We start from the raw sequence: 14,081 nt of genomic DNA, 5'->3' as shown, positions 1-14,081 counted from the left end.
GCGCTTGCCTAGAACAGAGACGACCCAACTTTTAGGAGCACACACAGCTTCAAGTGTACACGAAAGCTGCCGGTCCCTTCCTGTGTGTCATACGTGCAAGTGGTGGAGTCCATGATATTTACATACTATACGGGTGGAACCTTTGATTATACACACATTTCATACAGTGAAGAGATGGGTGTGTTGCAGAGTACACGTTCCTCTTTACAGCGTGAGAACAGTACGGTCAAACGTTTACTCTGTAGTCGCTGCCATCGGTGGTTCAGAATCCCCACAATGTCCATAAGAGCCACCAACGTTTGCTCTGCTCCGTGACTCACAGGAGCTCCGCTGGAAGTCCTGCGCCTGTGGCTTTGATTCCCATGACCGTACTCGACAGTCGCCCACTCCTCACCTTCTCAGGTGCGACCTGCACAGTTTCCAACCAAACAGGAAAGATGAGGGCAGATGCTCAAAGTGAACTAAGATGAGGACCAGGAGGAAGGCAGCGGCTGCGCAGTACATGGTCAGCACTGTGTCCTCGCACGGGAGGTAGCACTTGGAGAGAGCGTAATCTCTGGATGTCAGGCTGCCCTGGGGGGAGAAATAGAAAGTTTATGCTGCAGGGTAAATCCCAGGTAAGAGTCTGACCTAGAGGCTGTCTTCTAGGTTCCCTCGTGTGGGTCTGGGAGGGAAGAGCCCTCTTTACCCAGGACCAAGGGGCTTCAAGCAGCCAATCACCACAGACCACACAGGCACTGGCAAAAGGAAGAAGCCAAAGATAGGCGGGCTTGGGAAGAAGGGCTAGTATGCTGACCCCTCCATTAAAATCCTCACACAGTAGAGAAGCCCTGGAGGGAGACCAAGAAGCAACAGAGGAACAAGAGAATGAACGTTTCCCTGCCAAGGGGTATCAGGGCAGTCACCCTGTGCCCAGAAGTGTCTCTGTACCTCCATGGGCTCGTCATTGCAGGCAGCGTGGGATCGAGGTAGCAGATGTTTTTACCTACTTGGACTTGAAAGCACGCAGAGCCCACCTCTTTATAGGAAAGAACAGTAGCCCTAAGACTGGGTGTCAGAACCCATGGTAATAAAGATGGTGTTCCACCACGTCCACACCTTTCACAACCTTGGAGACTCGGTAGTACCATGTGCCTGACACACTTATATCTATAATTAGATTAGCTATAATCAGGTCTGCTAATGAGTAGACAACTGTTTCCTTGGAAACAAACTGGCACATGCTGGACTCCACCTCTGCTCCTCAGAGTCTCAGCCCCGAAGCCACATTCTGCCTATTGGTCTACAGACAGATGGACGGACAGACAGTCGGACAACTAGAGATAGTTAGTGGGTGTATCCACCCAGAGCGCAAAGAGGGCGATTTATTTCTGGCTTTTGCGTGTGTGTATGGATTGCACCCAGTAAGTAGCTGATGACCGTGGTGGATTTCAATACCCAAGAGAGCTTTCAGGTAAAAGGAAAAATGGTTTACGTTACCATGATGAAGCTTGGGTTGTTTCTGTTCCTCCAATTGAAGGATGGGACGCTCACCTCGGGCGCTCCGCCGGGATGGAGCACCTCGCAGGCACTGTGCGTGTGGCCACTCAGAATCAGACGAGGCCGCAGCCACCACAACAGCTGGCAGCCAAGGAGACGCAGGTAGGCAGTTAGTGCTCTGATGGGCAGTGACACACCCACGGCTTTGCCGGACCACGGCCTGCACCGTCGTTCCCTTCAAACACTGATCCTTAAGGCTTCTTTTCCCTGAGGTTCCTTACTCCTAGGCAGCCTTAGGATTTACTTCCACATTTAAGATTATGTATTTACACTTTAATGTGTACTTCTACATTATAATACGTAAATGTTCTATGTTTTGTATACGTTTCTTTTTTTTTTTTTTTTTTTTTTTTTTTTGAGTTGGGAACGAACCCAGGGCCTTGCGCCTCCCTAGGCAAGCGCTCTACCACTGAGCTAAATCCCCAACCCTTTGTATAATGTTTCTTAAATATAATGATTTGAGAGAGTACATTTCTAATCAAATCCCCAAAATTAGACTCTAGATTTCATTTCCACTCAGTGCATTTAAGTCGATTTTTAAGTTGCTAATGTAAAGATTAGCCGAGAATGTAATTTTCACTGAGATTAGGAAATAGTGGATCTGCGGAAGAAGGGAGAGGGAGCAAACGGACCGAGCAGAAATGTGAGATGGTGTCAAAGCCCTCCCCCGCTCTCTGCAGCTGGTAACCACAATGGCCCTGTGTGTCCACTCACTGTCCCCATGTGACACTGGCATGAGGTCACATCACCACATACCTTTTGTGAGGCCTCCCGGGAAAGAACGTCATATTTCTCCTCAAAGGGGACGCTCCTTTCCTCTGGAGGAGCTGCATCTTCACCAGAACAATTAGCATCGCTGGCCCGGTAGAGCGGATAGTGCTGTCCAAATGAAGCTGACATCAGTGATGTTCTCAGAAGCGCTGGGTGGCCGCCCTTGGCCCCCTCCCCCTGCTCACCTGCAGCAACACGGGGGCAGACAAGGGGAGCCGTGGCTTATGGTCACACTGGCTGGATCCCTGCACCTGCTGGTCAGGAGTCACCTCGTTACCTCATCAACTCCAGTGGTTACCACTGGCAGAGGGAGGAGGAGCTAGATGACTAACAGCCCGTGCACCTCACCGTGCAGCCTTTGGAAGACTTGAGCGCAGAGGTCCCCTACCTCTTGGGAGCAATTCAGTTTACGAGAGATCTCTCTGAGTTCAGCTTCTGCTTCAGAGCATATGGTACAACCATCCCCTTCCATTGCGACACTGTTGACCATGACAAAACTGAGGCAGACAGGAGCAGGCAGAGGTCAGGCCACTTGGACACGTGCGTGTAAGCGTCATCCCATTGTCCCCACGTACGTGTAAGCGTCATCCCATTGTCCCCACGTACGTGTAAGCGTCATCCCATTGTCCCCACGGGGATATCATGCATACATAGTGTAATGAAACAAGCCCAAGAACAGCTGAACCACAGCTAAACTGTGAGTTCATTCCGGTGAAACAAAATAGCGTCATATCCAAGATACGACGAAGCTGCGCTCGGTTCTGTTACTCCAGAGGAAACATGGGTCCAACTTGTAACTGCTAGGAAATCCTACATGAGAAGCCATGGGGTCTGACTAGCTCTCAATGCAGCATCCAGTTAGAAATGTAACCTTGGGCAAGCTCCTGAGCCTATGTCACCTGTGTAGGTGTGGGTAAAACCAGAAAGTCTACACCATCAGCTAAGTGCCGATGGGTGCTGAGGTGGGCGTGGAAAATCCGTAATCGAGAGTAAGGTTACCTTTGTTACATTTTTATGGACCCCTCCCATGAAAATATGCTTTTATTTCCCGTGCTTGTAACCACCTAGGCATGAGAAAGGTACCTCGGCATGCTTAAAATGTACACAATTTTTGGTATAAGGAGCTGAAGTGGCCGGTGTGTAAACTCTGGAGCACTGCAGTTAGGCAGAAGTGACTCAATGACATCAGTCCTTTGGCTAGGCGGGAAAGGAAGGTACTGCTGGAGAGCCTGTCCTCTATCCCACCCCACCCCCGAAGGGTTACAAAAACGGACCGATGGTGGAAACACCCGCGATACAGTCATCCCCAGATCTTACAGTGAAGGTCTCACTACAGCACAATCAGCAGAGTTCTTGGACTAAAACAGAAGATGTTGCCTCTGCTGTGTGGACCAGGGCAAGGCACACAACCAACACACAGCCAAAAAAGGTCCAGAGAGGCCCTGCTTATGATCTCATGGGGGTGGGGGCATCCAATGACCAGACTAGGGGTAGATTGTTCTCTTCGAAAGGTCAAGGCTGATGAACTAGGAAACAGAGCTACAGAAACACCTAGATACACCTGGTACCAAACGCCACTATACCATACCTATCCGAGTGACTTTCAAACAGATGGCCCAAACACATTTGGATTAAATGAATGGATGCTCCAGGATGTACACAGTGGCATGTGCCTAGAGTGCCATCTCTGGAGTTTGCCACTGCGAGGGCAACATAGAAAGATCCTGTCTGCAAACACAAACCCAAAGGAGTCACAAAAGCACCTTTATCTAGAGTGGGCTGCTGAATGTATGATATGTGGGACAACATAGTTAGAACGTCACGCCCACGCCGAGTGGGCGGGGTTGTGCCACGCCCACACTGAGTGGGTGGAGGCAGGCTGACCGGTTCATTGTGTTCTGGGTTTTTCCATCAGTTCCCACAGTGACCATCAATCAGCAAGTAAGGTAGCTTTAAAGGTTAGCTTTAACACAGAACACAGGTCTGACCGTGTGTCAACCACCTTTGAATGAGAGTAGATTTGAGATGGCATAGTTCAGTGGAAGGGTCATAGGCTCTGAGCTTCACCCCTCAGCACCTCACTAAAAAACCAAGTTTCATCTGAATTCATAGATAATACTCACTTAACTCCTTTCAGAGAGAACAGCCTTTCAGAGCCGAACACTTTCTCAAATCGATTTATCCTGTATTCACTCATCCTGTATCCAATTATACAAAGAAACACGTTTCAGGTCAAGCCGAGTTACCAAGAACACGAAAAATAGCTTCCATAATCTGGCGTTATTAACTGGACCCAGGCAACTGAGGGTCGAAGGTCAAGTCTGCAGTTTATCGAGGGAGGGTGCAAGTAACTTAGCTCCCTGGGACCCCTGGGGAACAATAAGTAACAGCACAGGAAAAAGGGAGGAGTTACGGTACAGAAAGTACTTAAGGTGACTGTCACATGAGCATCCTAGCACACCACAGTATGAGCTAGCAAAGGGTATATGGACTTGTTGTCTGACTTCTAAAATAGTCTGACACAAAACATACATTTTAATCCAGAGGTTGAAGGCAGGGAGGTTGCAAGTTTGAGGCCGGCCTGAACTACATAGTAAGACTGAGTCTCAAAATAGCCAGCGGAAGTGACACCTTTATCCCGGCATTTGGGAACAGAAGCAGGCAGAGTTTGGGGTCAGCCTGGTCTACACAGTGAGTTTCAGTCAGCCTGAACTATACGGTGAGACCCCGTCTCAAAAACAATTGGTTAATCAATTAATCGTTACATTTTAAGTTAGTTCTCTTCATGGTACATACAGCTCATTCAGGCCAGATATCTGTTAAAGGTGCCAAGATTTTTGCAATTCCTTAAGGAGCCTCCATTTCAGAACTTAAACCTTTGATGGAAAGCAGATTTCCTCAGTAAAGCACAAATAAGGCTTCCCCCAGGTCTTAGCAACTTTAAAATACCGATGGTTGAACAAATGGCCTCCGGGCGCACTTTTTCACACGCTACTTACTGGTAGTGGAAGCCAATGTCATGGTTGCCGATGACCACCTTGAGCTGCACGTGGCTGCCGTGCCTGAACATCCTCTGAAACCTGTGCACGTCGTCGGCCCAGGCCTAAGGGGACAGGAGCCACAGCTGAGGACTTTACACCCTCTCCCCTCCGCCAGAAACAGGACCCTGCCTTGACTGGAGAAGGCACACCTGCCCCTACCCTCAAGACAAAGTTTTAATTCTTTCTTCCAAGACACCCATTAGCAGCTGTGGTAAACAGAGTGGAGTTTGCCACCGTAGGTTGGGGAATTTTCCACTTAGGGACTCCGTTCTCAGGGAAGCCAGGAGGGTGACTTAAGCACGGAAAAGAATGTCCGGAAGAATCATGGGAAGCAGGGCTAGGTTTAATTCTTTTTAAATGTTTAGATTCATTTATTTGTTTTATATAGCGTTCTATCTGCATATGTGCCCACAGGCCAGAGGAAGGCATCAGATCTCATTATATTTGGTGGTGAGCTGCCATGCGTTTGCTGGGAGTTGAACTCTAGACCTCGGGAAGAGCAGCCGGTGCTTTTAACTGCTGAGCCAGAACGAGGTTTACTAGTGTCCGCATTACAGATTGAAGAGAAGGCACTGAGGAGAGGGCCTGCAAGACACTTGAAAGCCATGGTTTTGTTATTTTTGAAGTCACGTTGTACACAGAATGGAGTTTGCAGCAAGGCTCAAAGATTAAGTTTTTAAATTAGGTAAAAATAAACATGAGCTAATTTACACAGTTCTCATCTGGAAGAATTTCCAATATCAGTTACGGGCCTGCTGTAATTCCAACATCCCAGAAACTAACTAGGGAAGATCACCTGTCAGTTGATGTTTTAAGCCATTAAACTAACTTAAAGGGGGTTGGGGATTTAGCTCAGTGGTAGAGCGCTTGCCTAGCAAGCACAAGGCCCTGGGTTCGGTCCTCAGCTCTGGAAAAAAAAAGAAAAAAAAAAAAAACTAACTTAAAATGTTTTTACAGTGAATTTCAGAGCAGCCAGGGCTAGACCTGTCTTAATAAATAAATAAATAAACAAACAAACAAACAGCAGAAATTTCCTTTTGGGAATGAAATTATAAGGTAGATTATGAAGACTAGTGTTCAGGTTCCGTGATAAAAGGAAGAAGCTGGTATCCTGGTTTGTTTCTACCGGGATAAAACACAAGACCAAAAGCAACTTGGGAAGGTAAGGGCTTTTTTTTTTCAGTGTACAAGTTACAGTTGTTCATCAAGGGAAGCTAAGACAGGAGCTTGCGTCAGAGACAGGAACTGAGGAGTCAACCACCCAGGAACAATGATGCCTGGTTTGCCTCCAAGCACAAACTCACCCTCAGCTACTTTTCTTATACAACCCAAGATCCCCTGTCTAGCGGTGGCTCTGCCCACAGTGAACTACCCCCGCCCCAAGTGTCCCCCCCCCATCAATTAATTAGCAATAAAGAAAAATGTTCCCAGGGCCAATCTGATGGAGATAATGTCTTTTCTTTTAAAGATTTATTTATTCATTTTATGTATATGAGTACACTATCGCTGCCTTCAGATACACTAGAAAAAAAGACATCAGATTGTGAGCCACCATGTGGTTGCTGGGAATTGAACTCGGAACCTCTAGAAGAGCAGTCAGTGCTCTTAACCACTGAGCCATCTCTCCAGGCCTGAGATGACATCTTAAGTGAGGTTCCCTCTTCCCACATGTCTCTATAGTTTGTGTCAAGGTTCAAAACCTAGCCAGCACCATAGGGTTAATTGAATAGGTCAAGTACATTCTGACCCTAGGCAAGGATGGTCCATTTACTGGTTTAACATTCTCATTGGAGAGCTCCAGGGAAAACAAGTCTTATCTCTTTGACAGTCCTTCCTGGTTTTGTCAGTTTTGAGTTTTTGACTCTCAGTCCATAAGAGGTTATTGAGGAGATGGCTCTGCTGCTCTTCCAGAGACCTGGGTTTGATTCCCAGAATCCCCGTAGCAGCTTACAACCGCCTACAATCTAGCATCCTCTCCTGGCCTCCAAGGGCACTGCACACACATGGTGCAGGCAGGCTCATACGTATAAAATCTTTAAAAGGGAGGAGGAGGAAGAGGAAAGAGGGAGGAGAGGGAAGGAGGGGGAAGAGGAGAGAGGAAGAAAAGGAAGGAGGAGGAGGAAGAGGAAGAAGAGGAGAAGGAAGAGGAGGAGGTGGGAGGAGGAGAAGAAGAAAAGGTGATGATGATGATGATGATGATGATGATGATGATGATGATGATGATGATGATGATGATGACAACGATGACCACGATGACTAGGGACTACCACAACATGAGAAATTGTATTAAAAGGTTAAAGCATTAGGAAAGATGACAACCACTGGCTTTTATGTTCCCACATATTTAATTATAAGAAACATTACAATGGTTAAGACAATGGGTGCAAAGCTAGTCCAGGCCCTCTCAAAAATTATTTTACGTTTTAGTTACTTATTTGTGTCAGAGTTGGTTCTTTCTTTCCATCTTGTAGGCAGCAGGACACCTTTCTCCACTGAGCTCTCTTTTCAGCCCCAAAGATTTTCTTTTAAATGCTTTTAGACTGTTCTGGCAAATGCCAATGGATTCATGAATATTTCCCAACTAAAAACCCCTTCCTAAAAGAAAATCAGTGGCTGGGCATTTTTAAATCAACAGAAAAACAGTCTTTTTCCTTTGTTTTAAGACCGAACACTCGGATGGCTCTCTCCTTTGTGCAAAGCCATGCATCATCCCCGCCGTGCATCATCCCCACATCTAGCAGCCGCCTCAGGCTCCAGATGCAGGGGAACCTCCCTGTGGCTCCTTCAGCCTCTCCCACTCATAAGAAGGGAGAGCATTGTACAGTGGCAAGTAATTCCCACAACGTACAGCTAAACAGGGGGATAAAGCTAGAGGCTGGACCGTAGCTCAGTGGTAGAGTGCTTGCCTAGCACGCTCAAGGCCCTGGGTTCCATCTCCCGTGTCACCAAAGGAAGAGAAGTGTATGAAGTTAACGGTCCCTCTCAACATGTATACATGTTACAGGTGAAATACTACTCTCTCACCTATGCCTATTTCTACTTTTCCTTAGGAGGTCTTTGGACTACATTCCAATTATATAAATAATGTCAGCCTAACTACATATTTCCAACACAGATAAATAAAAGCTTACCTGGCCTAACACAAGACTAGCATTGAGCAGGAACTCTAAAGATCTCCAAGATTCGGGGCTGGGGATTTAGCTCAGCGGTAGAGCGCTTACCTAGGAAGCGCAAGGCCCTGGGTTCGGTCCCCAGCGCCGAAAAAAAGAACCAAAAAAAAAAAAAAAAAAAAACTCCAAGATTCCAAGACTGAACCCCCAGTGAACATGATTGTTGGGGGGAGGGCGGTAATGGGGGGAGGATGGGGAGGGGAAGCCCATATAGAAGGGGAAGGGGAGGGGTTGGGGGACGTTGGCCCGGAAACCAGGAAGGGGAATAACAATAGAAATGTAAATAAGAAATACTCAAGTTAATAAAGATAAAAAAAAAAAAGAAAAAGAAAAAGAAAAAGGAAAAAAGATCTCCAAGATAGACTGTATTTGGGGCCTAGGGAGCAAACAAAGGGCCTCACACATATTAAACACCTATCCCACCAGTGAGTGACATCCCTGACCATAGGACTATACATTCCTGTCTTCAGAACTAAGAAAAACTCCCAGCTCCAGCCACTAGAGCGTCACGGACTGCCAAAGTAAAATCCCCAAGGCAGAATTAGAACCCAGGTCTTACCTGGGCGGAGCTCCACTTCCCTTCATCAAAGATGTCTCCCAAAATGAAAACTACTTCTGGTTGCAGCAGCCACAGAGCTGTCTGAAAAGCTCTCTCCATTTGCCACTCCCTTGAGAGGAAAAAATAAAAAATAACCAAGTCTGTTTCTTGGGTAAAGGAAACTACTTGGGCCTCCTCGACCATTTAGAAGGTGAATTAACCTGATGTGTGGGAGTGCAGTTCTTTAATCCCAGCGCTCCAGAGGCGAGCAGATCTCTGTGGGTTTGGGTTCAGCCTTGTCTGCATAGCAACTTCCAGGGCAGCTATGACTACATAGTAAGAGTGTGTTACAAACAAGTGAGTTAATTAACTAGCAAAGCCAAATAAAAAGCAAATTAAATGCTCTTATTCTTTTTCTTCCATGGCTTTGGAGCAACCTACAGATTTGCATCTGATCAAATTTAGGGAATTTTAAGGCTTCCTTCTCCCAAGCCATCTTCCTTCCCCGAAGCCATCAGTCAGACAAGAGAACCCTGGATTTGAAAGGGCTCAAGAGCTTCCAGAGAGGCCTGGTTTACACCACACCGAGAAGATGGCTTGCAGTCTAAGATTCTTTTTTCTTTTTTCTGGGGTGTGTGCGTGTGTGCGTGTGTGTGTGTGTGTGTGTGTGTGTGTGTGCGTGTGTGTATGCACGCGTGCACACACTCACATAGTGTTGGACATGCAGGTTTTGCTTCTTTCTTTTTTTGTTTTTTTCAGGCATGCAGGCTCTGGAACTACAAACTCAGCTTGAGCTTTGCTTCTTTTTTTTTTTTCCGGGGCTGGGGATCGAACCCAGGACCTTGCGCTTCCTAGGCAAGCGCTCTACCACTGAGCCAAATCCCCAACCCCTTGAGCTTTGCTTCTTAAAAAGACCTCTACCTTAGAGCAGAGACTGAAGGAATGGCCATTCAGAGCCTGCCCCACATGTGGCATATATACCAAAACTAGATAAGATGGATGAAGCTAAGAAGTGCATGCTGACAGGAACCGGATATAGACATCTCCTGAGAGACAAAGCCAGAGCAAATACAGAGGCAATACAGTCAATACAGTCAAATACAGAGGCAAATGCTAGCAGCAAACCACAGAACTGAGAATAGGACCCCTATTGGAGGAGTTAGAGAAGGGATTGAAAGAGCTTAAGGGATTTGCAACCCCATAAGAACAACAATGCCAACCAACCAGAGTTTCCAGGGACTAAACCACTACCCAAAGACTATATATGGACTGACCCATGACTCCAACTGCATAGGTAGCAGACAATGGTTTGTTGGGCACCAATGGAAGGAGAAGCCCTTGGTCCTGCCGAAGTTGGATCCTCAGTGTAAGGGAATGTTGGGTAGGGGCGTAAGGGAGGGTGGACGGGGAGGGGAGGGAGAGGGGGCTTATGGACAGGAAACCGGGAAAGGGAATAACATTTGGAATGTAAATAAAGAAATATCCAATTAAAAAAAAAAAAAAAAAGACCTCAACCTCAGTGTTACAGGGAAACAAAGAAAGAAATTGCAACAGTAAATCCAGTCCATTTCAGATACCCATTGATCACCCTGAAGGTGAGTTCACACGCACATGAGAAGGTGTTTGGTCTGACAGGCAATGGCTTACACGCCCAGCACCATCTGTTGGTAAGTGGCACTGGAGAATATTAGCACTCTGATCCCCAATTTCTCCCTTAGTAATAAAAACTAAAAAGAAAAAGGAAGAAGGAAGGAAGGAAGGAAGGAAGGAAGAAAGAAAGAGAGAAAGAGAGAGAGAAACGAAGGGGGCTGGAGAGATGGCTCAGTGGTTAAGAGCACCGACTGCTCTTCCAGAGGTCCTGAGTTCAAATCCCAGCAACCACGTGGTGGCTCACAACCATCTGTAATGGGATCCGAAGCCCCTTCTCATGTGACTGAAGACAGTGACAGTGCACTCACATACATAAAATAAATAAATGTTTTGAAAGAAGGAAGGAAAAAAAGAAAGAAAGAAAGAAAGAAAGAAAAAGAAAGAAAGAAAAGAAAAGAAAGGAAGAAAGAAAGAAAGCAAGCAAGCAAGCACTGTTACTAGCATGGGGGTGGGTTCCTGTCATGGCGAGAAGACCATGAGTTCAAGACTAACATGAACTACATAGAAAGACTGTCTTCAAAAAAATTAATTTCTTTACTAAAAATAGAAAGCACCCACTTTTGAGGATTAAATTAGGCGGTGCTTAAAGAATGGCAACAGGGGGCTGGGGATTTAGCTCAGTGGTAGAGCGCTTGCCTAGGAAGCACAAGGCCCTGGGTTCGTCCCCAGCTCCGGAAAAAAAAAAAAAAAAAAAAAAAAAAAAAGAATGGCAGCAGGGCACAGGCACATGAGAGCACCGTGCTCCTCAGTCTGCCCCTCCTCTTTCCTCGCCAACTCCCCCAGAATCACTGTCCTACGGATCCCCTCCCCCATTGGCACAGGCTTTGCTCCAGGATGTCGCTCCTCTAAAGAAGAATGCTATTCCCTACCCTACAGAAATAAAAGAAAGGTCTTTCTGTTTTTAATCAGAGTAACTTTGAGACCCTGAGTATTTGATCTACATTACTACTTAAAGGTTTGTCCTTCCAGAGCCAGAGGTGGCCCTGTGTCAACACATCAGTGCCACAGCACTGGAAGATGAGAAGGAAAAAACTACCCGGAGGGACTGAACTCACCAGTCCCAGTCAAAGCTCAGGAAGTACAGCCTCACTCTGGCCTTCTCTACTCACATCCCCATTGACCAGAGCTCTTTGTAGAAGAGCCTGGAAGCCACTCGCCCTTCTTCTCTCCTCGTGCCTCTTTCTCCCCACACTGGGAACATCTATATCCTTCCTGCACACTCTGCCAACCTCAGGTTCTGCACCTGCAGCGTTCAGAGGATACCACCTCTGCTCACATTTTAGAAAACAACTGAGCCCTGGTAAGGAGGGTTACAGTTGGATCTTCAATGTCCCCTGAGAGCGCCTATGTGGCAGGTCTGGTCGCCCACTGATGGACTTTGGAAGTGGTTGGATCCTAAGGGTTTGAGTATCACCAATATAGCAAGTCCAGAGTGGATTCCTAGTATGACGGAATTATTGGGAAGTGTGACCTAGCAGGAAGGAATGGGCCAATAGAGACCTTGTTCTTGGCCCCTTCCTGTCTCTCTTTCTGCTTCCTGTCCACAATGAACTGAGCAACTCTGTTCTGTAAACTCCTACCCCATGACACTCTGCCTCACTTCAAGGCCAGAAACAGGAAAGCAGGCATGGCTGATCTGAGCCAATGCAGCCATTAACCAACATAAACGTCTCTCCTTTTCACTTACGTCGGGTTACGCTAAGTGACCTGATATAAGCCAGCCACCCACAGAAAGAAAGGCTGTGTGGTTCCTCTTATATGTAATGGCTGTAGTAGCCAGGTTCACCGAGGCAGGAAACACAGTGGTGGCTTCCAGGGACAAGGGAAGAGAGGCAAGTGAGAACTTGGTGCTCCGTGGGGACAGTTGCTGTTCAAAAGGAAATCATCTGGGGGGGTGGGTAGTGGCAACAGCTGTGCAGGAATTTGAACGTGCAAATGCCACTTTGAGTGCAGAACCCGATGGCGATAGTAGGTGCTGTGCATTTTACATTGGTTCAAAGTACAGAACAAGAAAAGCTAGCAAGTGCAAAAACAGATTAAGCCGCCGCAGGTCAGAGTTGAAGAGGCAAGGACTCACCCATTCTCAGGGAGACAGGCACACACCTGCCTCATGCCTCTGGCTACGCAGAGGAGCCAAAAAAAAAAAAAAAAACCTGATATGCTCAACTCACATACCACCAATACAGATCTGTATCCTCCTGCCCAGGGACCACTCGCTCATCCCAGAGGGAGTGTGGGTACCTTCCTCACACAGCTACAGATTCCTGTACTAAACAGTAACTGACACTGAGACAGGACTCACAGACTCACCAAACTCCCAGAACCAGTCAGCAGCCCAGACCTGTAATTACAGGGCTCTGCATATGATAGATGTTTAAAAATTAGTAGGAGAAAAATCCAAACCCCCACATGTCCTTAAAAGGAAGCGTAGCTGTAACCGGAAGCTTCCAAGCTGACCTATGGAGAGAGGGCCATGACTTCCCTCCCGCCTACCAAATTCCAGAGGGATCCCATCTTCCTCCTTACCTTCGCAATTTGTCCAACCAGTGGCCTCTTATCTCCCCAAGTAAGTGAGTGTCAGCCAGAAACATGGCTTTCAGGACAGGCTCCTGCCTACCACCACGGGCTGGCATCTTCACCTCAGGCCAACGGCACCGAAAGAGGACCAGGTAATAGATGAAATATTCACAAAACAGGAGCACAGAGATGACGACGGCTGTGAGTTTCAACAGCAACACTCTCCTCCTCCTCAACAGATGGAAATTCTGTCTTCTCAGCCCCCATCTGACCAGAGCCATGTCTCCTGCCCAGGACAGGGAGAGAGAATCAAGTCCATCAAGAACCCACCATGGAAGTCTGAGGGGGTTAGTAGTGGAGACGGGGCCCAGTCCCAAGCTGTACCTACAAGGAAACAGGAAACAGAAATTTGATTGTGCATGCTTCCACCAAGATGGGTTTGCCCTGCAAATTAGTGTTGAAAGTCCAGATGTTCTTCTTTCAGATGACCTGATGTGCCAGAGCTTTTCCGGAGGATGCTCAGAATGTTTCTGTGCTCATCCTGAATCTTGGCTAACTTTGCACCCTGTGAAGGAAGCAGTGTGTTTTTGAGACATCCGAGTAGCCCAGTTGACAACTTCCCCTCCTGGAACCTTTCTCAGAAAACTCACAGCATCATTGTCACCAGAGGGCAACCCACTATGGCCGCCTGCCCCCTTATCCCGTTTACTGATAATCCTCCTCAACTCTCTAAGACAAAACTACAAGTGCCAAGGGACCAGACTCATCATAGACTCTATGTCTCAACTAGGGACATCTTTTGGTGTGGAACAATAGCATGAATAACAACAGGGACAAGGCCAGGATGTGGATGAG

The 14,081-nt window shown here is 47.1% G+C and overlaps 1 protein-coding gene across 3 annotated transcripts; it reads right to left on the bottom strand.

Annotated features, from left to right (window-relative positions):
• Window positions 1-216: 216 nt before the first annotated feature.
• Mppe1 (metallophosphoesterase 1) lies at window positions 217-13,516 on the bottom strand. Of its 3 annotated transcripts, none has more exons than XM_032885818.1 (9): window positions 13,236-13,516; window positions 9,081-9,189; window positions 5,310-5,413; window positions 4,434-4,508; window positions 2,699-2,807; window positions 2,496-2,564; window positions 2,296-2,418; window positions 1,480-1,620; window positions 217-573 (listed from the first exon to the last, which is right to left on the bottom strand). In XM_032885818.1, the coding sequence occupies exons 1-9, from the start codon at window positions 13,505-13,507 to the stop codon at window positions 391-393; spliced, it is 1,185 nt and encodes a 394-aa protein (XP_032741709.1). In that variant the 5' UTR covers window positions 13,508-13,516; the 3' UTR covers window positions 217-390. The 3 variants fall into 3 exon arrangements, with proteins under 3 accessions (XP_032741709.1, XP_032741710.1, XP_032741711.1); XM_032885819.1 differs by having other exon boundaries at window positions 2,496-2,561; XM_032885820.1 differs by lacking the exons at window positions 217-573; window positions 1,480-1,620 and having other exon boundaries at window positions 1,986-2,418.
• Window positions 13,517-14,081: the final 565 nt, after the last annotated feature.

Source organism: Rattus rattus, chromosome 15 (genome assembly GCF_011064425.1).
Source record: "Rattus rattus isolate New Zealand chromosome 15, Rrattus_CSIRO_v1, whole genome shotgun sequence".
NCBI lineage: Eukaryota > Metazoa > Chordata > Mammalia > Rodentia > Muridae > Rattus > Rattus rattus.
Note: the sequence above shows the minus strand (reverse complement) of the source record. Positions and strands in the feature narration are given on the sequence as shown.

Bases quoted from the DNA above. Each gene is read 5' to 3' on its own strand.
- Mppe1 (XM_032885818.1), bottom strand. From the start codon at position 13,507: ATGGCTCTGGTCAGATGGGGGCTGAGAAGACAGAATTTCCATCTGTTG. The intron at 5,414-9,080 runs GTAAGACCTGGG...CTGTCCCCTTAG, and splicing joins GGAAGTGGAGCTCCGCCCAG to GCCTGGGCCGACGACGTGCA. The intron at 2,419-2,495 runs GTGAGCAGGGGG...TCATTTGGACAG, and splicing joins CTGCCCCCGTGTTGCTGCAG to CACTATCCGCTCTACCGGGC.